The sequence below is a fragment of the Apteryx rowi genome, unplaced genomic scaffold, assembly GCF_003343035.1.
Source record: "Apteryx rowi isolate R43461 unplaced genomic scaffold, aptRow1 scaffold_168, whole genome shotgun sequence".
Lineage (NCBI taxonomy): Eukaryota > Metazoa > Chordata > Aves > Apterygiformes > Apterygidae > Apteryx > Apteryx rowi.
In genome coordinates this window covers 194,508-214,938 of record NW_020447952.1, presented here as the reverse complement: position 1 = coordinate 214,938, position 20,431 = coordinate 194,508, and the positions used below count along the sequence as shown (strand labels likewise).

General features: G+C 57.0%; 1 protein-coding gene across 1 annotated transcript in view; it reads left to right on the top strand.

Annotated features, from left to right (window-relative positions):
* The window catches only part of MYO18B (myosin XVIIIB), an 89,290-nt gene that overhangs the window by 44,324 nt on the left and 24,535 nt on the right, over window positions 1-20,431 (top strand). The window contains exons 23-33 of the mRNA XM_026060271.1: window positions 221-364; window positions 1,555-1,644; window positions 4,973-5,092; window positions 5,200-5,308; window positions 5,578-5,702; window positions 6,655-6,809; window positions 8,015-8,138; window positions 8,878-9,078; window positions 9,189-9,299; window positions 11,605-11,709; window positions 14,838-14,990. Coding sequence (XP_025916056.1) covers window positions 221-364; window positions 1,555-1,644; window positions 4,973-5,092; window positions 5,200-5,308; window positions 5,578-5,702; window positions 6,655-6,809; window positions 8,015-8,138; window positions 8,878-9,078; window positions 9,189-9,299; window positions 11,605-11,709; window positions 14,838-14,990 — 1,437 coding nt within the window. The remainder of the gene's footprint in view (window positions 1-220; window positions 365-1,554; window positions 1,645-4,972; window positions 5,093-5,199; window positions 5,309-5,577; window positions 5,703-6,654; window positions 6,810-8,014; window positions 8,139-8,877; window positions 9,079-9,188; window positions 9,300-11,604; window positions 11,710-14,837; window positions 14,991-20,431) is intronic.

Sequence of the window (20,431 nt, the reverse complement as noted above, 5' to 3'; positions counted from 1 at the left end):
ACTGCTGGGAGCAGGCGATCCTCTCCCGTGGCCTGCCAGCGGCTGCGGTGTGTCATGCTGCATGTCCCCTCCGATGCCGAGCTGCTCCATCTGCTCGCTGCTGGCTCCAGCACGTCCCTTCCCCACCTGGTGCTGGCTGAGTGCCCCAGCCTGGCCCTTCCCTGCAGCAGGCCCAGGTCGCAGCTGGACAGGTGCCACTGCCAACCGTGTCTCCTTGCAGATTCAGCGCCTTGCCATTCGGTGCATCCAGAAGAACCTGGTGGCCTTCCAGACTGTGAGGCATTGGCCCTGGTGGCAGCTGATGAGCCGTGTGCGGCCCTTGCTCAGCATCAGTGTTGCAGGAGATCAGCTCCGTGTCAAAGAAGTATGTGCCAAGCAAAGGGAYGGGAYGGGAYGGGATGGGATGGGATGCTTTAGGGGCGCTGCTTAGTGGACTAGTCAATTTGGAGGTACCTTCTGCCAAGGGAGACAGGTTACGCTGGCTATCCAGAAGTCTTTATGTTCTTAGCACTGCGTTTTTTGCCCTGAGTAATGTGTCATGTAGAGCTGTGGAGGAAGAAATAACCCTCCTCCTTCCTTGGAGGGACGATTGCAGGTGTGCGAATGTCCCACAGTCCAAATCCCGTTCCAGGGACGTGGCTGTCCCAGTGCTCTCCCGATTCACCAGGGCTGTGCCCGGTCCCTTGGGCTCTGGACACCGAGCCCCTTGCCAGCTGGCCCCCCACATCAGTCTTTGGGATGATGGAGGAGATGAGCAAGCCAAATCCATCCTTAACATAAGGGACTGTGCTCTGTAATGTCACCAGAGTTGTGCTTGCTTCCACCAGAGCTGAAATTGGTGATGGGAGATTATTTAATGCGTATTTGCTGACCCAGGAAAGCCACTTTTCAGCCTTTCTCACAGTGTGCGACCTGTGCTAAATTCCTAGTCCGTCTTCCCTGGCTTTCCTGCTCCTCCTCTTGCCTTAGTGAAGTTTTAACAAGGTGGTTTTAGGCTGGCTCACACAAAATAAAAGTTGGCCAAGTGTGTGTTTCCCTGTCAAGATTTGCCTTGGCCCCACCACCCATTGACCTCTATTTTATCACATTTCTGCACATTCTGCTTCTGTTCACCGTTGGACATCAAAGCAGGACAACACTGCAACGAGAAGCTCTTTTTGCAGTTGTAGTGAGGCTGCCTGAAAGAGAATCACACAAACCCATGTGCCTTTGCAACTGCTCTCTGATAGCCTGCCAGGTTTGCAAGGAACACTGGATGAGCAGAATTCAGASGTTTGGATGCTCATCCCAAGCTTTTGAGGTTTGCTTCTTTCTCACAGAATGTGCTCTGTACATACACCAAAGCTGACAGTCCCTCCAACGAAATTCATGTCAGGAGTTATAGTCCTAGCAATCCGCAGTGAGCGGCCTTCAAATTTGCCTGGTAAATTTTCTTAATAAGGCAGTTATGTCTCTCCCACTTATTTTTAACAGAAAATAATGTATTCATAAATAAACTGGGGATATTGGAGCTCTCAAAATCTTTTTTGTTCTTTTTCTTGCAATTTTACCTAGGAGGAGCTGGCAGCGCTAAGAAGAAAGCTGGAAAAATCTGAACAGTCACGCAGTGAGCTCAGGCAGAACACAGAAAAGCTGGAAAGTAAGGTAAAGCCAGAAAAATGCCTCTGTGCATTTTTTGCATCTTGGTTCCCCGCTAGGGTCACGTTAGAAATTGAGCCACAGCACAGTAATTATGGACAGCAACGCAAGGAGTTGAATGGGACTGACTCCCTTCACGTGCGGGCGCCAGAAGGACGGGGCTAAGGCCTTTGCGCCCATGTCGCCGCCCTGCAGCCTGTTCAGAGCAAATGCTGCAGGTTGGGTTTTCCAATGCCGGGTTTCTACTGGTGCCTCCCCAGGCTCGACTGGTGTCAGACCAGCGACGTGTTAGCATTTGGACGTGCATCAACACTCCTTGAAGAGCTGTTTTTTGTTTTTAATTACGCAAGAAGGTTACCCGGTGATTAATTTTTTCAGGTCACAGGCGTGAAATGTGCCATTTTGTGTCTGTGTGGGAAGCCGGCAGCTCTTTCCTGCTCTCCGCCTGGAGATCCGAGCTGAGAGGGCTGTTTCTTGGGGAGCAATCATTGTTTGCTGCTTGCTGCTGTTCAAGTTGCTCAGCAGTTGTTTCTTTTTAAGGCCTTTTATGTCAAGGTCCTGCAGCCAGTGCCAGATGAGAGATCTCGCGCCTGCTGTAATGTGTGATTGTGCTCGGAGGAAGCAGCGATTAGCAGAGGGTTGGGAAGGAGGGAGCTGCAGGAGCTTGAGCTGCTGGCAAAATCAGTGCGGCTAGAGGTTGATTCTGCAGGACCCGGCCGGGCTGCGAGGCCTGACCCCGCGTGTCTGGAGCCAGCATCCCCGCGGGGCACCCGGTGGGGATCCCGGCTTGCCAGAGCAGTGGACCCACGGCAAGTGGGGTGGTGTCTCCAGAGATAACCTCATCTCTCGTCCCCACGAATCCCCTATGGCTTTGATGCTCCATGCATCTGCCCTTGTCCCCCAGCCGCGTCCCCTCGGCCGTCCCCGGTCCCGTCCCCGTGCTCCCGGCCGCGTCCCCGGGCAGGGCTGCTGCCGCGTCCTGGCTCGCGCTCCCGACGCAGCGAGGAGGTGCGGGGAGGGAGCGCTGTCGCCTCGCGCTGCCCTGGCTCACCACGGACGCGGTGTATTAGAGCGCTGAAAAATGGCAGTGCAAATGTAATCCATTCTCCTGACAAAGTCTCTAATGAGAATAGGAAATTATATACAAATGTATCATATTCTCATTACACTCTCCAGATTGCAATCTTGGTGACCTCCGCAGACACCAGAAGTGGCTTAGTTTAATGGAACAAATGCTAATAATGAGGAGAAAGCATGTAGTAAAAATACCCTGCCTTTCCCCTGGCTTTACGCGTGACCCCGTGTGAGCGGTGATAGCGAAATGGCAGCCGTATCGGGTTCCTCTCCCGGAGGCAGCTGGCTCTGCTGCCTAATTGCTTGTTGGAAAGGAGGACTCGGAGGCTCGCGCGGGGCTGCTCGCGTGGGGCTGCTGTGCCTGTGCTTGGGGCTGCCCTCGGATGCCCGGGCTCGTGCGCGATCCCAGGGAAGGAAAACCAGGAGAGGCTTTTGTTTAGCACCAGAGGAGAAGCCCCCAGGTTGCTCTCAGCACCCCGGTGTGCGAGGCTCTGGCCCCAGCGGGAGCAGCCGGGCTGGGCGGGTGGCATCGCGCCTCGGCCGCAGGCTGTGCCCACCCGTGTCCCACGGCCTCCTTTGAGGTTACGCCGCAGCCGGCAGCGGTGCCTGGACGCCTCAGCGACAGCCGGCGTTCGGCTCACTGGGTTCTCCCGTCCTGGACGGAGAGCTCTGAACCTGTCCCTGGGCAACACTACGGCTCTGGTTAACGATATCCATCATCCCCCTGCCTTCATTTGAGATGAGATTGTRGCCCTGAGCTTGGGGGCTACGAAAGGCTAACACAGCTACGAAGGGCTAACACTTTACAACAGACCTAGAAGAATACCTGCTCCCGTGGGAAAGAAAAGCCTGTTGAGTTTACTTACCTGAGTTACACTTATTGAACCTCCGGAAGAGCTGGTGTAGCCTTCCTGCAAAGTGTGAAGCACTTTAGAAAGCCACCATAGTGCTGTCAGATGAAGGAGAAAGACCATTTTAAGTCTGCGTGCTTCCCTCTTTCGTGCTGATTTCCTGGGTGTTTTGCAGGTGTAAGGGCTGGTTCGGAGACGCTGGTGCTGTGGCCTCTGCAGCCCCTCACGGGGACGGACCAGCTCAGCCAGATTAAAGGGATCACGTCTGCTTTGCAAAAAGTGCAGTTAATTCTCCGGATTAATAATTTATTTCTTCCTTCATGTGCTTTTTGTTTCAAATGAAATTTAATGCTAATCAGCCAGAAGAGAGCAGAAATCTCATTAGCCCTGATTGCAGCCTGCTGCAGGTAGCGCGTTGCTGGCACGAGTCGGGGGCTGCGCAGCGCTAGCGGGTGCACCGCAGCCGCGCGGGCAGGCGGGCAGGTGGTCATAGTGTCCGGCGGGGGCTGCCAGGGCGGCTGCGCCGCCACAGGAAGGTCCCCGCAGCCCGTCTCCGTCCCCTGGTGCGCGTTGTGCTCCGGGCAGCTGCGGTGCCACGGCTCCAGTTGGGAAAGCAGACCTGCGGGGGGGAATTGTGCCCTTTGCAAAGCCAGGGAACTCTCTATCCAAACTTGCCAGTTCTCCTGTATCGAGGGCTGGACTGCAGCCCCGCATGAGCCCCATCACGCTCATAGGAGAGGAAACTTGAGCGGCCTTATGTATCACTGGGTTTAGTGAACTTTATCTTAGTTTTTAATTTAGCAGAGTAGCAGAGATCAGGATTGTACCAGAGTCCAAGGGCAAATGTGCGAGTCCGGGGAAGTGTGGTACACCCCGCTGCACGTGCCGACATGCTGACCGTGCATCAGAAAGCAGGTCGACTCTTGCAAGCTTTCAAAAACATTTGATCTTTAAATGCATGTCAAGCAAAAGCCTGTGCGTGCTGCAGCCCCTCTGGGGCATTGAAACAGTCTTCCTGCCCCCGCAGCAGGGAGATCCCTCGTCGCTTTGAGGAGGCTTCTAGCAAAATATTCAAATCTGACAATAAGTTTCACCTCTTCCTCGTTTTGTTAAGAAACGGGCAATGATGAGTGCTTATTCTGAGTCTGGCAGGCTTTTCCCCGAGGGGAGGTTTATCACCCGTGTGGGGGGCGCCTCGCCGTCTCTGCACGAACCCCGCCGCCCACAGCACCGGCCGCCGGGCCCCGGGGAGCCCGCCGGGGCAGACGTGCCTGCGCGGCGCCTCCGAGCAGCGCCCGGCCGCCCCGGGGACGCTGCAGGGACGCAGCGGCTCCCCCAGGCTCGGGAACCGGCAGATCCCGCCGGGGGCCGGGGCCGAAGCCCGGCCTCACCCGCGGCGCCTCCCGCAGATCATCGACCTGACGACGGAGCTCGCGGACGAGCGCTACAAGGGCGACGCCGCCTGCCGGGCGCTGGACGGGGAGCGGGCCGAGAGGCTGCGGGCCGCGCGCCAGCTGCAGGAGCTGCAGGTAGGGGAGCRCGGGGCTGCACGGAGGCGATGCCAYGCACCCTCTGCGAGCTCCGGCGTCCCGAGGAGCCGGGGCAGCTGCCTCCTTCCTTCTCGGGTGTTTTCCAGAGCAAGCACGACCAAGTGCAGAAGAAACTGGAGTCGGTGGAAAAGCAGCTGGAAGAAGCCCAGCAGCTGGTTCAGTTGCGTGAGATGAAGCTGAGCGGCTCCGGAGGAGGTAGGGCCGTGCCCAGGGTGTTTCAAGTCCGTTTTGCACTCTAACGCGATGAGGAGGCTGCTAAGGTGGTGGGGGAGGAAGGTTTCGCTCCTCCAGCACTGCCCATGGCGGGGAGCACTGCGGATGCGGGAAGGGATGCACTGGGCCGGGRCCGGGGCCAGTGGCCGGCGGATAGCAGAGTACGAGGGCTGGTCCTGCCTTGGTGCGGCTACTCGGGCTGCGCACGCCTGAGCCTGTGCGCCCGGCTCGCCGGGCCCCTGCGTTCGCAGAGGACGAGTGGCAAGTGCGATTCGAGTGCGCGCAGACGGAGATCGGGTTTCTGCGGAAGCGGCTGGCGCAGCTGGAGGAGCGGCTGGAGGCCGAGCGGGGCTTGAGGACGGAGCTGGAGCAGAAGGTGAGCGGGGCGAGCAGCACTGTGTCGCGCTGCGCTCGCCCAACCTGCCGCCYGAGGAGCTGGTTACGTGGGAGACGCCAATCCTGAGCCGGGTGGCCAGGAGCGAGGAAGCCAGCGTGCTGCCCTGAGCAGGGCCTCCAAGTCAGGTCACTTCCCATAAGGATAAAATAAAGGAAGGAGTATTATTCGTGGTACATTAGCAAGTGATAAAAAAAGCAGCCTATTCTTAGGAGCTTGGGTAATGCAAAACAGCCCATTTGCTTTCAGATAGTTAGTTTGGAATTACAGGCTTCATTAACGATTTTGCTTATTTAAACTCATTCCTTAATGACTCCGTTCCCTGGCTTGCGAGAGCTCTGCGCTTCTCTGTGCCCCTGCCTTGCTGCAGCTCCTCGTGGGAATACTTTCCTCCTCGTTCAGTCTGGGCGCTCCCTTTCGCAGAGAGACGGATCAGATGCTCTCACCTCTCACAGCCTGGCTAAGTCAGGCGCGAGGGCGCTGGGACGCAGCGGGGTGCAGGCGAGATACACGGAGCGTCAGGGGTGAAGGCACGTAGGTTTGTTCCTGTTCAGCGAAAGAGCTCGGGCTGCAACGTCCCCTGGAGCTCGAGCAGGAGCGGGACGTGGCAGCGCTGGCGCTGTGCGCAGCTGTGCAGCGTGCCTGCGCCTCGGGAGCTGCGTTGCCTCCGCGCGCCCCGTGCCCTCTCGGCAGGGAGCATTTGCCTTTGGTAAAGGCTGGCCAGGAGGGTTGCACCTGAAGGGCAAAGGCCTGGCCCTGTCCCCTGCCGTCCCCGGTTCGAGCCTGGGAGCCCCGCCACAGTCCAGCCGCGCCACTCGCGGGAAACCCGAGGCCGAGCGGGGCTGAGTGTGCCGCGACCCTCGCCGGAGGCCCCGCGGAGCGCACATGCCGCAGCGGCCACCCCTCCACCGCTCACAGCCGCGTCTCCCCGCAGCTCGGCGAGGTGCAGGCTGCTTACGACGCTGCCAAGAAGGCGGCCCAGCAGATGAGGAGAAAGTGCAAGCGGCTGGCCTGCGACCTGGAGGACACGCGGGTGCTCACGGAGAGCCAGCAGAGCCGCAGCCACGAGCTGGAGAAGAAGCAGAAGAAGTAAGGCTGGGAGCCAGGTGGGAGGGAGCTGCTGYGGAAGAGCTGCGGCTGCAGCGAGGCTGGGCAGAGGGGCCGGGCCGCTCGGCCCCCATTGCCTTTACTGCCGTCTTTTGCCATTTGCCACTGCTGCATCACCCAGGAGCGAGCAGCCCCGCTCTCTGCTGCTGRGTGCTCCCTGGCTGCCCCTGGGAAGGCAGGTGGCTGCTCCGGACCAAGCACGTGTACGCCAGCACACGCCAGTATGCATCTGCACACGCCTGCATGCATCTGCACATGCCAGCCCACGCCTACATGCATCTGCGCACAGCTGCACACACCTGCATGCATCAGCACACGCACGCATCTGCATGCAGGCATATCTGCGCACAGCTGCGCACACCTGCATGCATCGGCACATGCCTGCACATGCCTGCATGCGTCTGCCCACGCCCTGGTGCAGGGCAGGCGAGCGTGTGCCCTTGGACGGCGGGAGGTCGTTCAAGTGAGGCACTGCGAGGAGGTGCTTGGTTGCGGGGAGCGAGCCCCTTCCCTCCTCGGGGGCCAGCTCGTCGTGCAGGGCTTGTGCCCGCCTGTCCCCCCGCGCCTCGGCGTGTGAGTGACATGCGAGCTTGTTTTTAGCCGAAAGCCACTGCTAACATGAAACTGAGAACTGTTTCCCGTCCTAAAGGGGAGCCCCGCGGCAGGAGGAGCTGCTGGGATTCCTCCGCTGCCCGGCCTTTAAACGCACTCRCGTGCGACGGGCACCGGCTCCGAGCCCACAGCTGGCAAGCCCTGCTCCGGCAGCAGGCCCCGACTTTTCTTTCAGTGCCAAATTCCTGGAGGGTCTGTTATTTTTACCTACTTCAACTGCTGCGCCTGGTCATGTTTAATGTTTTCAGGCAAGTAACAGCCACTCGCAGCAGTTCTTGCTCTTGGGCCGCTGCTGTCGGTGCGTGCGTGGAGGGCTCGGCGTTCATCGCCGCTGCTCCACRATGTCCATCTCCTGCGGCTGACCCTTAGACTGGGTAATTAGTGATTCACCAAATGACTGCAATGCATTGCAGGCAATAGTTTTTTTTTTTTTGTCATCTCAAAAGCACCTGGAAAGCCCAGTGCTGGGAGAAGCTGGTTGTCCCTGTCCCCGGTCCCTCAACCTGCCTCAGGGCGGCCTTGCTCCCGCGCTCGACATGCTTGGCCGGTGGGCAAGACGTCCTTTCCCCATGCAGGTTTGACTTGCAGTTGGCGCAGGCCCTGGGGGAGTCTGCTTTTGAGAAGAGCCTCCGTGAAAAAGTGACACAGGAAAATACCAGCATCAGATGGGAGATGGCCAAACTTCAGCAGAGCTTAGAGGTAAGAGGAAAATGTCCTATTTTGCTGCACGCTATCCAGTTTCCAGAGCAGCTATCAGGACAAAGCCATTATCTTTGCAATTATATCAGAGACAATCAGTTACAAACCAGGCAACTTGATTCTAATTTCTTTTAGTGCAGTTCTGGGATGTGCCTGGTGTGTTTAAATAGCAGTATCCTCTGCTAGAAGGAAACACTATCGCATTTTACAAGTAGAGACCCAATCCCATGGTTTAGCTCCTTAGGCACTCCCTGATTTTCTGTGAAGTCCCTTGTTGGTGCCTCTACCCATGATCTCACCTGCAAGAAGCTGCAGAGCTGCACCCTCATTGCGTGTCCCAAGGGACCTGGGGGCCAGAGTCTGCGCTGGGGAATGCTAATCGAGCTCTAGATTTGAAATCACAAATGCGTTGCTCCCTGACTTGGTGCATCCGCTCCGGTGCTCGGTGCGGAGATGGGGGCTGTATTGCACCGGTGTTTGCGGAGCAAGGGCGAGGGGAGAGGGGCCAGGCGTGCTGAAGGCTGGGGCTGGAAGAAGGAAGGTGGCGGTAAGATAACGCCAGGCAGCGGGAACCGCGGAGAAGCAGCGGAGGGGCACGCCATGGGGTGCGAAAGGAGAGGTCAGGAGCAAGTGAGCAGTGCCGAGAGGGGAAGTGGGGCTGAAGGATGTCCGGCAGGCAGGCAGCTTGCCCCCTCCTCGGGCCGCAGCGCCGACTCGCGCCYGGCCCTTCCCCGAGCAGCAGAAGGAGGCGGAAGCCCGCGGGCTGGCGCAGCGGGCGGCCCAGCTGGCCGGCCGCGTGGAGGAGCTCAGCGCGCCCAGCGCCCGCGATGCCCGCGCCGTGCCCGCCCTGAAGAAGCAGCTCTGGGACCTGGAGGCCAGCGCCGCYGAGCAGCAGAAAGAGCTGGCGCGGCAGACGGCCGCCGTGGATCACCTGGAGCAGGTAGCACCGCCTCGGCCCCGCTGTGAGCCCGCCCTGGGCAGACCTTCCCCGTCCCTGGCACCCCAGTGCCGCGTTCTCCCGCACAACGCGCTCCTCTCCGGGTCTTTCAGCTCCACCAGCGGCTCGAGCTGGAGATCGAGCGGATGAAGCAGATTCACCAGAAGGAGCTGGAGGACAAGGACGAAGAGCTGGAGGACGTGCGGCAGTCCTGCCAGCGGCGGGTAGGGCAGCGCTTGGGACGCGACCGGGGCTCCCCAGCTGCGTGGGAGGTGGGAACGGGAGCCGGGAGGGTGCGGGGGCTGTAGCGATCAGGATGGAGACCCTGGGCACGGTGACCCTGGGGATGCTGCCCCTGGGCTTGATGACATTGGCGTCCCCACCTCCCTCCTTGCCCCCCCCCCAGCTCTGCCAGTCACCAAGGGAAAACATTGCGCTGGAAAAGTGCACGCCTATTGGAAATATTTTGGTGTTTTTTGGGGGGGGGGGTATGGCATGGCTGTTAGAGACAGGGAGGAGGYGCCGGTGCTCCCTGCGCCCTGCCGGCGCTGGCCGCGGTGATCGCTGCAGGCAGCACGGCTCYTGGCCCTCCTGGCTGACACCACAGGCCCATTCAGCCCTGGGCTCATTCYGCTAACAAATGTGTTAAACTGGAGATGGATCTCCCTGTGCTCCCTCTGTCTGTGATGGAGGAGAAGGGAGAAATAACTCTCGTGGGTACTTGTTCCTCTCCCAAGCACGGAGATGCCGGTGGCCACTGCTCTCCTCGCTCCGGGCGCTGCAAAATCCAGGGTCTCAGGCAGGTGTCAATCCCTGCTGCTCCAGAGAGACTGTGGGGGGGGGATCGTGCCTTAGAGCCGTTTGCAGCCCAGTGCACCACGGGCACGACATTTCCAAAGAGTAAAACCAGAGTCAGGCCAAGGGCACGACTCCAGATGGCCAGGGCTCCATTTTCAGTGATGATGAACAGAAATTACCCTTTCGACAAGGTTTTGAGAAGGTTGTGAGGTTGGTGGCTTGCAAACATRAATTCCAATTTCCCTGAAATCCTCAGGGTATTTGATTCAGGGCTGCGGTGCTGCTTTGTAGCAGCCAGTTTCTATTAGGCCTGAGGCACGCCTGGCTGTCGATAGTGAATTAGCATTGCTAAGGCTTAATGAACGACGGGTCCATGGGGCTTTGCGTGTGCCATTTTAGGCAGGCAGCACAAAAGGGAAGGCAAAGAGGCGATCTCTGCTCCCTTGCTCCTATGAACACGCAGTCCCGTCCTGCRAGGCTGCGTTACCTGGGGGCCGTGACCCAGTGCAAACGCCCCCGTTTCCCACCCCGCTGCCTTGCCGCAGCGCTGCCGTTCTTGCTGGACTGGGGAACAACAGCTGGTTCGGTGCTTTTTCCTCCTTCCCTTCGCTTGCCCGTTCCTGCTGAAGCTCCAGGCCTGTYGCGAGCTGTGCATCACTCAGCGCTCCCCCTCCAGGGTCCTCTCTGCATTTCCCCTGGCTGCTCCTCTCTGTCTTTTTAATTGCCCTGTACAGAAGGACAAGATGCTGCCAGTGTCATTAAAGGCAGTGCAGTGCCTTCGAGGCTGCTCCCAGCCAACGGGGTGTCGTTCATCCTTTCTCTCCCTTACCCTGCAYGGCCTGAGTATTTTTTTCCAAATGAGTAAATGGCAGAGGCTCTCCGGAGAGCAATCGGTATTTACCAGCCTGCTYATGTTCCCCTTTTAAGCACGGTTTATGAGCAGCTACTCAGAGGTGTAGGAGGCGGCTGGCTCGGGGCAGAGAGGCCTCTGGAGAGCTGTGCCAGCTGCCGGCAGGTTCACAGCCCCGAGTCTTCTTGGCACGTCTGCTGCTGCGGGCAGGGCCTTGCAGCTGCTTGCGAGGAGGAGGAGCGGGCGGTGAACTAAGCTGCTTCGGTTTGTCAACACTTTTTCCTCCCCCCACATTTCAGCTGGACTTGCTGAACCTTTTACAGCTGCACGGCAGAGCTCTGCAGTGCCGGACCGGGTCCAGTTCTCTTCTGCAAAGCACTTTGCGTTGTCTTGGCCCTGAGGGATGAACGGCGCTTGAATAGAGGCCAGATTAGAGAGGGATACAGGCTTCCTGCGCTCAGGGCTAGCGCTGAGGCTCCCTTTGCTCCGAGGAGCAGTACAAATCCTGCCTTTATGGCACCTTTGCCCCTGCGAGGCTGCTGCCGCCTTTTGCATTTCCCTGGTGGGGAGCCGGAGCGAGGATGCTCCACACCTGGCCCGTGGTCGCAGGATGCTTTTACAAAACCTGGGACATGATGTTATATGCGAGATGAGAGTTTCCCAGCTGAAGTGAGAAGCCAGGGCTGTGCCAGGCTGCACATTTAAAAAGTGAAGCCAGTCACCTGCAAGCTGTTCCCCTTTTGGTGCTGGCTCCTGCAAGGAGAGCGCGAAGGGGGGGCGAGGGGAGGGCGCGAGCCTGGGGCCGGCTCCCGGGGCTGGTGCGGAGCGGAGCGGAGCGGGCGACTGTGCTCTGAGCATATCTGTGCTTGTCTCCCGCGCAGCTCCGTCAGCTGGAGATGCAGTTGGAGCAAGAGTACGAGGAGAAGCAGATGGTGTTGCATGAGAAGCAGGATCTGGAAGGGCTCATTGGCACCCTGTGTGAGCAGGTAAGAGGACGGAGCCCACCCACGCTTCCTCRCAGCAGCTCAGGGCGAGTCTAGCGAGCTGCTGGCTGGGGAGACGCATGCTTCGCACTCATCCTTGCTGTTAGCTCTCAGAAGCAAACCTGCTTCTCCAGCTATGCCCTGCTCAAAATGCTGACTGTGAAAAAAGGAGCGTGACTGTGTGTGTGTGTGCATGTGGACAGGGTGGTAATGTGCTTATTCAAACAAATGCAGCCGTCACGGAACAAATGATGCCCTCTGTGAGCTTGCCCCCTTGCAAACTAGCCTGTCAGTACGACTTGCCCGGCGCGATACCATGTGCCCCAGCAATTACTGCGGTGCCAGGAGAGTTTCGGGACTGCAGGCATCACACTGGAGGTGGGAGTCAGTCCCATGAATGACTTTTGGAGGGGAAGCTGTTCACTTTCCTACAGGAAAGTTATCTGGATAGCCGATAATCAGAGAGGCATCCGCTTTTTAATGTTATTTTCCTAAGAGARTGAAACTAAACAGAACTAACACTGGAGCAGCACCATTTGCCCCAAAAAAGTAGTTTATCAGATTCTGCTATTTGCTGTGGAATTTTGTCCCAGACACATTTGTTGAACCAATCCTTTTTCACTCTCTAATGTGTGTATGGCAGTGATTGAAGTGCATGTAATAGGGAAAGCGCACACAGCTGCTCCGTGTTAAATTAGAAGGCAAGGGACTGAATGCAGCTTCATTGAACAGCATTTATCAGATTGGGCATCACTTAACATCGCGGAGCAGCCAAGGCTGGAAGCCATCTCACGCACCAGCGCTCGTCACCAGGCAAGGCGTGCGGAGCCCGTACCCGGGCCGTGGGCAGCAGCGGGCCCGGCGGGCACGAGCCGTTCCCGGCTCCTTGCTCCCACACCCAGGAGCAGCCTGCTGCCGGGCAGTGGTTCAGCAGAGCTGCTTTTCTTGCTCATGTCTCCAAACTGCCTTTGCGCAGTCCACTATTAYGCTGCAGTTGAGACTGCATGTGCAGAAGAGGAGGAGCTCATTATCTGGAGTTACAGTAATTAAACACCACCTCCCCGATCATTGGCGCAAGTTGCCTGGATTTTACCAGGTCTGGCATTTGTATGTGTTCATTAAATTGGATGAATCTGGAAGCTTTGCAACACTGAAATGGTGGGCATATTTCAAGTAGACACGAAATGGTCTAATGAGGCCTATCCATAATGTCCCATCAGTTCTGAGCTTATAAAATGTTTCGGGAACTGTCAAAATAAATCTTGCTGTATAAAAGCAGGGTATTATTATTACTGCTTTTCAGTCCAACCCATTTCTCCTGTTCGGTAGAGGAGGTATGAGAAGATGGATGAGCGGGAAGCAGAGGCTGGGCGGAGGAGGGAGGCTGTGTTAGAGGYTCCCCGGGAAAGGCACCTGCTTCTTCGCCAGCCCGTCCCGAGGAGCTGCCCGCGAAGGCTGCGCGGGTTTGCAAGGGCAAGGGGACGGGGAAGAGTGCGGCTGGGTATTGCTACGATATATATGAAATAGAACTGGAGCTTTGAAAGGCAGCGACTAAATTGAATCTCTGCTTTGTAACTTAAAAAGCACCAGACTGTAATGGTGGAGGGAACAGGCAAAGGCCGGAATACCTGCTGTTCCCTTTTGTGTACAAAATTCCTCCTCTGCTACGGCAAGCACTGAGCTATGCAGAAAATGGTGCTGAACAGTGTCCAGGATAGAGTCTATAGGGATGGCAGGCATAAAAGCAAATCTGCTCTGCTGTAGTGTTATTATAAATACAGTCTGATTTACAGTGGACAGTGTGCTTCAGATCAGTTCATTAAAAAAGGAAAAAAAGCCAGCTCAGAAAACTAATTGAGGAAATGGAGATGCCAACAATTTCAGGTTTCAGCAAATGCCAGCTAGCTCTGAAACAGGTTACAAGGTCAAATCTGCACAATTGATTTTTGCCAGTGAACAGAAAATAGGAGAACAGGTTTGAAACTAGAAGAGCTGTAGAAATGGGACCACGCTTCAATTAGTTTGAAATCAAGCACTGAAACTATGTCCTTGTTTATTTGGTGTTTTTCTAGTTCTTTCAGCCCTGTGACCATGGTTGCTCTCAGTTTCAGGGAGTAGTGCAGAGCTCTTTTTTTTTTAAATGTGCTTCTTCTTTAAAAGGCTTCGGTGTAATGTAGTGACTCCACATTGCCAGGTGATGAGCCTCCAAAATAACACAGCAGCTATTTTCTGCCAGCATGGCTGGAGATTCACGAATGAGAAATCGTTGCCTCCCCCACCAAAGGCCGTAGCATCGCTTACGTGCCTCCGCGGCTGACGAAGACTCCAGATGCTTTGTGCTAGAGATGTGTAAATAATTCTTAATGAAGCTTTTTTGATCAGTGGTTTGCATTTTTTTTCCTTTGGGCTGATTTCCTCGTGCCCTTGGCACTGTTTTTCCAACCTGTGATTCCCCCCAGTAAGTTGCAGAGGTTTCTGTCTTCCTTCCTTTCATGCCTCAGGAACGTGCCAAGAGTTTTTAATTTCCTCTGCCCATGCTTTAGCCCGGAGGCGCGGGGAGACGTGGCACAGCTGCCAGCCCTGCGTCGCCTGGTGCCGTGCGGCGCCCTGCAGCGCGCCAAGGGCCACCACATGCCTCGTGTGCCTGGATTCACCTTTCCCGCAGCTGCGGCAGCGGGGGAGCTCGGGCTCGTGGTGCTGCGGGACAACGAGGCTCTGGAGCATCGAGTGCAGGCGGCCGCGGTCCCCAGCCGACACCTCATGCAGTGCTGCCCTGCCTCRACAGCAGCAGCTTTTCCGTATTAAAAGCCCTGGTGATGATGCTTGGTGGTGGCTACTGCGTTAGCAGCCTGCTTGGTGCAACATCGGGCCAGGACTTGCCGAGCACCAGCTCAGCACTTGCTCAGGACTGGTGGCCGTGAAACGTCTGCTGGCATCGCATTCTTGCACAATTTCAGCATTACCAAAATCCTTTCCTATCCTCGAATCAGTGTTTTTTAGAAGCTTAATTGCATGGGCAGTGTCCGTGGTTGAGGTCAGCTCAGCACCAGCAGGTCCGAACACGAGATTTCCCTGGGGCAGGGGATGCCAGGTCCCATCGGTGCTCACCACGGCTCCTSTCCCCTCTCCAGATCGGCCACCGGGACTTTGACGTGGAGAAGCGGCTCCGGCGGGACCTGAGGAGGACACACGCGCTGCTGGCGGACGTGCAGCTCCTGCTGGCAGCCGCCGCCGACCCCAGCACCTCGGCCAGCAAGGAGGAGCTGGAGAAAGCTCGCAAGCAGGTAGGAGCCGTGCTTCAAAACGCCTTTAAGCACGTAGGCTTCCTCCATTCCCCTTGGCGTCCCTGCTCTAGGGGAAGAGAAAGCGGTTCCCACGCCATGTGCATCAGTGTCCTCGCAGCTCCTCCAGTCCCAGGCGCATGCTGGCATTGCCCTGAGCTGCTGGTGGGGCGTTGGGGACCTGCACCCAAAGCAGCTGATGAGCCATGTGCCATGCTTAGCCCGGGACTCCAACCCGGCAGGGTCTCCGGCACATGGGACCCCTCCGAGGCCGGTGCAGAGGGGTCCCTCCAGGGCCGCGCTTCTYGCCCGGCGCACACCAGCCTTGCTCAGGTCGGCCTTGGGGGCCAGAGGCTTTCTGAGGGCTCCCAAGCGCTTCGCGAGGGGCTGGAGGAACATGTGCCATGAACAAGGTGCTTCTGCTAGTTCTCATCAAATCCACAATGCAAACTATACGAAAAGACAGAAACCGCGCTGGCCTCAGCGCCACGCGGCTCCCAGCAGCTGCGTTTGGTATGCATGCAGCGGAGGCTAATGGGTGTTTCATGCTGTCCATCATCCGTGTAATGAATAGTGCTGTGCTGATRCAGTGAGGCAGGCCTGGCCTCTCCTGGGGACATGATTTATTTACCTCGACCGAGGTGAAGCTGCAAGAAATATTTACAGAACTTCTGATCCTAATTGTGCCACAAGCGAACGGTGACTCCTGCGTCGCTGTGCAAACATTGCGCTCTTGGGCCAGCGTTAAAAAGTGCCTCTTGTGCTGACAAGGGTATTCTTGTAAGAACTACTTCTGTTTAATTAAGACAACAGTGGTTAAGTATTTTTTCTTTTTTTTCGAACAGCCCCTGTTAATTACCTTCCGTTCAGTGCGTTTTCTATCTTTCTAATAACAAAATCCAGAGGCCTTGTTTTCCGTGCGCGTTGTCATAGAAATGGCTGTAAGTGTTGAGGGTGGTGGTGTAGCTGGAGCAAGGATCAGCGCTAATTCGCCGCGGTTTAAGCGCAGACATGCTGGGCCTGCAGCCGGGGCTGGGGCCAGGAGGGCGGCTGCACCCACGTGCCGGTGCCGGTGTCGTGCCCTGTGCCGTGGTCGGCCGGTGCTGAGCAGGGGACGCCCACGCCCCAGTTCGGACCTCGGCACCCACGAAGTGCCCTGCAGCAGGACAGGGGTGTCACAGAGCCGTGGTCCCAGCTGCTGTGTCTGTCGGGTGCCCAGCACCATCCTGCACCGGCGAAGCACCAGCTGATACCCTCCGTGCTCCCCTGATTCCCCACGTGTGCCTTCACCCGTTGGGAGGTGACGGCCTCCGTGCGGGTCCCAGTGTGACCCTGAGACTCCCGGAGCCCTGGGAGAGGGGGAGATGGCGCAAGGCTTCCTCATCCCAGAAGCCCTTGGCCGGGTCCCGCATTCCCGTGGGCTGCAGGGGGAATGGGCAGCATGGCAGCACCTCCTTCTCCGGCGGATCCCCGGGAACGGCCTCGCGGGTGCTCTCGCTTCCGCTCAGCAAGGCYGTYGGCGCGGCGTGGGAACCCGTGCCCRCRGCGTGGGAGCCTGCAGCACTGGGAGTAGGTGCCTTGGCGGTCCCGTCCCCCGGCTGGCCACATGCGCGTCCGGGACCGCRGCGCGCCGGGCAGGCGAGGCCAGGGCGAGGTGACGGTGCCAGGCTCAGAAACTGTCGGCAATCCATCCGCGCCGCACCTTTCCCCTGGAAACCAGCTAAGCTGGAGGCATARAGAGTGCCAGCCACACGCGTACCTAACGGGGATGATAGTTCTRCGTAAATAACATCTGTGAGCCCCAGCTGTTCCCACCTGCGCCGAGGGGCAGTGGAAGGTGAGCCTGGCCCGAAGCTGCCAGCACGGCTGGCCAAGGCCGTGGGGCTGGCGCGGGGCAGGCAGCGTGTTTGGCACGTGTCTGGAGCAGGGATGCAGCACCAAGGAGCCGCACGTGCTGCTCCTCGCGCGGCTGCCGCCCGGTCTGTGCCCGAACCCGTCACACTGGGGGAAGTGGTTTGCAAGCACCGTTTTCGTGGACCGGCCGCCGAGGTCAGACCCAGCAGCTTTTCCTTTGAGAGTGAACTTGTTCTGCCCTGTTTTCCCTGGCTCCCCTTTTTCAGCCACGAGTTGTCTCTTAGACGTTATTCAGCTGTTTGGCCTGCACAATACTACATTTTTAATTAATCCCTCAGTATTTCTTGAGTCCCACTTCAGGCCTAGAGATGATGCACAGTCCCTGCCTTGCTCTTCCCCGGCCTCCGGTGCTCTTAATTGGGCGATTTATCGCCGCTTGACAGGGCCTTACGCTCAGCAGTACAGCAACTGCGCTGCCGAATGCTGATGCTTGGGGAAGCCTTCTACATGCTGATTCGAAGGAATAAGCAACGGTGCAAAAGCGTGCATTGCTGGCGGTCACCAGGATTTAATATCCCCTTAACTCTTCAGATGAAAAAGAGAAAAAAAAAAAAGCAATTACGCACAAATTCATGGCTCACATTTTGCACTGACTGCCTCTCAGGGCGGCAATAAACATGAGCGACAGCGCGTAAATCCAGGATCTTTCTTGAGAGTCATCTCAAACAAATAACACCCTTCAGGAGCACCAGGGAGTGCCAACGCTGGGATGAAGTTCAGCAGCTCAAAGGAAGCGTTTCGTCTCCGAGCTGAAGAGCACCTGCTACCCTGAGAGCCCCGCGGCGAGTCCCTGAGCGTCCTGTGCCCGGGCGGGAGAGGAGCTCGGCGCGCTCAGCACCGTGTCCCGCTGAGCGGGCAGAGCGGCAATGCCGGCGCCTCGGCACCTGCTCGCGTGGGGGCACCAAGCAAACGGGAACGCGAGTGAGGCCGTTTCCCTGCCGTCCAGCCACGTCTTGCTGGGGAAAAAGGTCTTGTGCTCCCGATACATGTGGGCCCTCGAAAAGAGAGAGGTTCGCAAGTGATGGTTCTTGCATGTGTTGGTTGCTGCTTTGCCTTCTAGGCTGTCTGCTGTCTTCTGCTGGGTGACATCTGCCTGGTGCTTTTGGGAAGAGTAGAGAAAAGCCTTGATATTGTGAATATTGAGTTTTTATTATGCTGCCAACACTGAGACTCTGCATGCATTAGAAGTGCCTCACGATTGTGCCATCCCTTAAATTGAAACAATTTCTAATGGCATTCGTGATGCGGTTCTCAAAATGCAATACTTTCTAGCACCAGCCCACAAATCACTGCAAGAATAAAAACTTTGCTAAAATGTTACATTTTTGTTAATCAAAATCCATATGGTCTTGAAGTATAGTATTGTTTCTTAATAAGTCTGAAGCATCCGTTTTACGCAGGTATTTAACAGATGGTGTAGYGCAGCAAACTAATATTGTTCATCAGTTCATACATTATGCATTTTTTAGGGTGGGAATTTCAATTTACTCTTCCCAAGTGGGAAAATTCCATTACGCAAAGTGAAAGAGAAGCTGGTATTTAATGAGAGTACTGGAGATGTACTTATCTCTGGATTAAACTACTTGGAATTACCATGTACTTGTGGACAGGGAAAGAACAACCGCGGAGACTGTTTGCGGACGGGGCCGCTGCTGGGAAAGCCGGAGGCTGTGCRGGTGGCGACGCTCTGTGACGTGCAGCTGCCCCCCAAGCGGCGCCCCGGGGGGGGACGGAGACCGAGGGAGGGGGGGGATAGCGGAAAAAATCACGCCTCCCTCTGCCTTGCTGGAGCGAACAGGGAAATATTCTGCCCGAGGGACTGCTATGTGCTTTCCAGAGTTAGGCATCCCTAAAAAAACTGAAAGGCGAGTGTGGAGTCTTGCAGGCGCCGTCCTGCGGAGACGGCGGCCGGACCCCAGACCGGAGTCAAAGATGCAGCGTTTCCGTGCTGGGCACCGCAGAGGCGAGAGCAGGACGCTTCTAAGAAAAATCCGCCTGAGGGTTTTTCTCYGGTTGTTTCGGGAGCAGAGACGAGAAGCGTAAAACAGGGCTGATGATGCGTTTTGCATGCCGCAGGGTGAGCTGGGCTGGGAAGGGCCATGACCCAGCACGGGGGCTTGCAGTCCCGCACGGCAGGGCTTGCGCCGTGCTGAGCGAGCGGCCCGTGTCCCGTGCTGGTGGCATGTGGCACAGTTTCAGATGTTTCTGCTGTCTGAGGCAATGAGTGCGGCACCGGCGCCGTCTGGGGCCGAGGGAGCGATCGCGGCTGCCCTGAGGAGGGGGGCACATGCGGGTGCATGTGTGAAATGTGAATATGACACCATGGAAAACAAATGCCTTTGGAAGAGGAACGCAGGAAGGGCTCTGTTATTGTCCTCCAGACTCCTTTTGTAGTAGGAGTAATAACTCAGATTGGAAATCGCTGACCTTTAAYGTCTCCCAGAAGCTATCACTTGGGTAATTTTGGTAACTGCTTCCCGAGATCTATGCAAAATATAAAGGCTATTTTTCAGCTTGTGGAAGAAGGCAGGATACCTTGTGTGTCACTGTAAAAGTGTCTCTGCAGATGTATGAATAGATTGACTAGATAATTCATCCAAACAGGCTGAGTTTGGACACAGGAATATAATTTTAAATAACAGTTTTACAGGTTTTGAACTGCTACGTGCATCCGTGCCAGACCTTCAGGTTTCCCGTGGTGACCAGTGTCGGGCTGGCACTACCTCTGGAGACAGTCCCGGAGGTGTTTGGGATTATTTCTTCCCTTCGGTTTTTCGGTTTGTGCAGGGATGACACCAATGCCGTGATGGAGCGAGGCCGACGGCGCGAGACACGTTTGCTTACAAAGCGTTGCAGCGTCTCCCCGTCGCACGGGGGGTTCCCGCGCACGTGGGATGAAACACGCAGCTTCCGGAGCGGTGCGGGAGCTCATCGGCACGCGGGTCWCGCGCACCGCGTTTATCATTCCAGCCCCCGTCCCGCTGGCCGCGCTCGGAGGCAGCTGCGATAGCCGCAGCCGGGCCCCGGGAGCAGCCCGTTCGCCGGCGGCTGCACAGCGCCGCCCCGTCCCTCTCCCCGGGCCGCGGCTTCCCAGACGTCTCGCTAGCGCGAGTTATATAAAAAGAATCATTGACTTCGAGGGAAAAATGACTTCAATTTCCCTCTGCAGATGAGACACCAAGGAAGCAAATTACCTACTTAACTTTTCCAAGTCTGTCTCAGTCACCCCAAACAGTTGAGGGAAATGAACTGCGGATTGCTCCGCTCGTGGTGCTTCATAATCCCCCTTTTTTTTGAGGGAGGGAGTAAAAAGAGGCAATTACTGCATCCCCTGAGAAAATAATCTAAAAAGATCAAGATTTGGACTCTCGCTGTGGTGCACGGTGGCTCCCCTTGGCCCTGGGGGTGCAGACAGCCCTTCCCATCGCCTGGCCCTGAGCTCTCCATCCGTCCGTCCATCCAGGTTGCAGCAGCAGCAGCAGCACAGGGAAAGCAGGAGGCAGCTGCACAGAAGGACAAGCCAGGGAGGG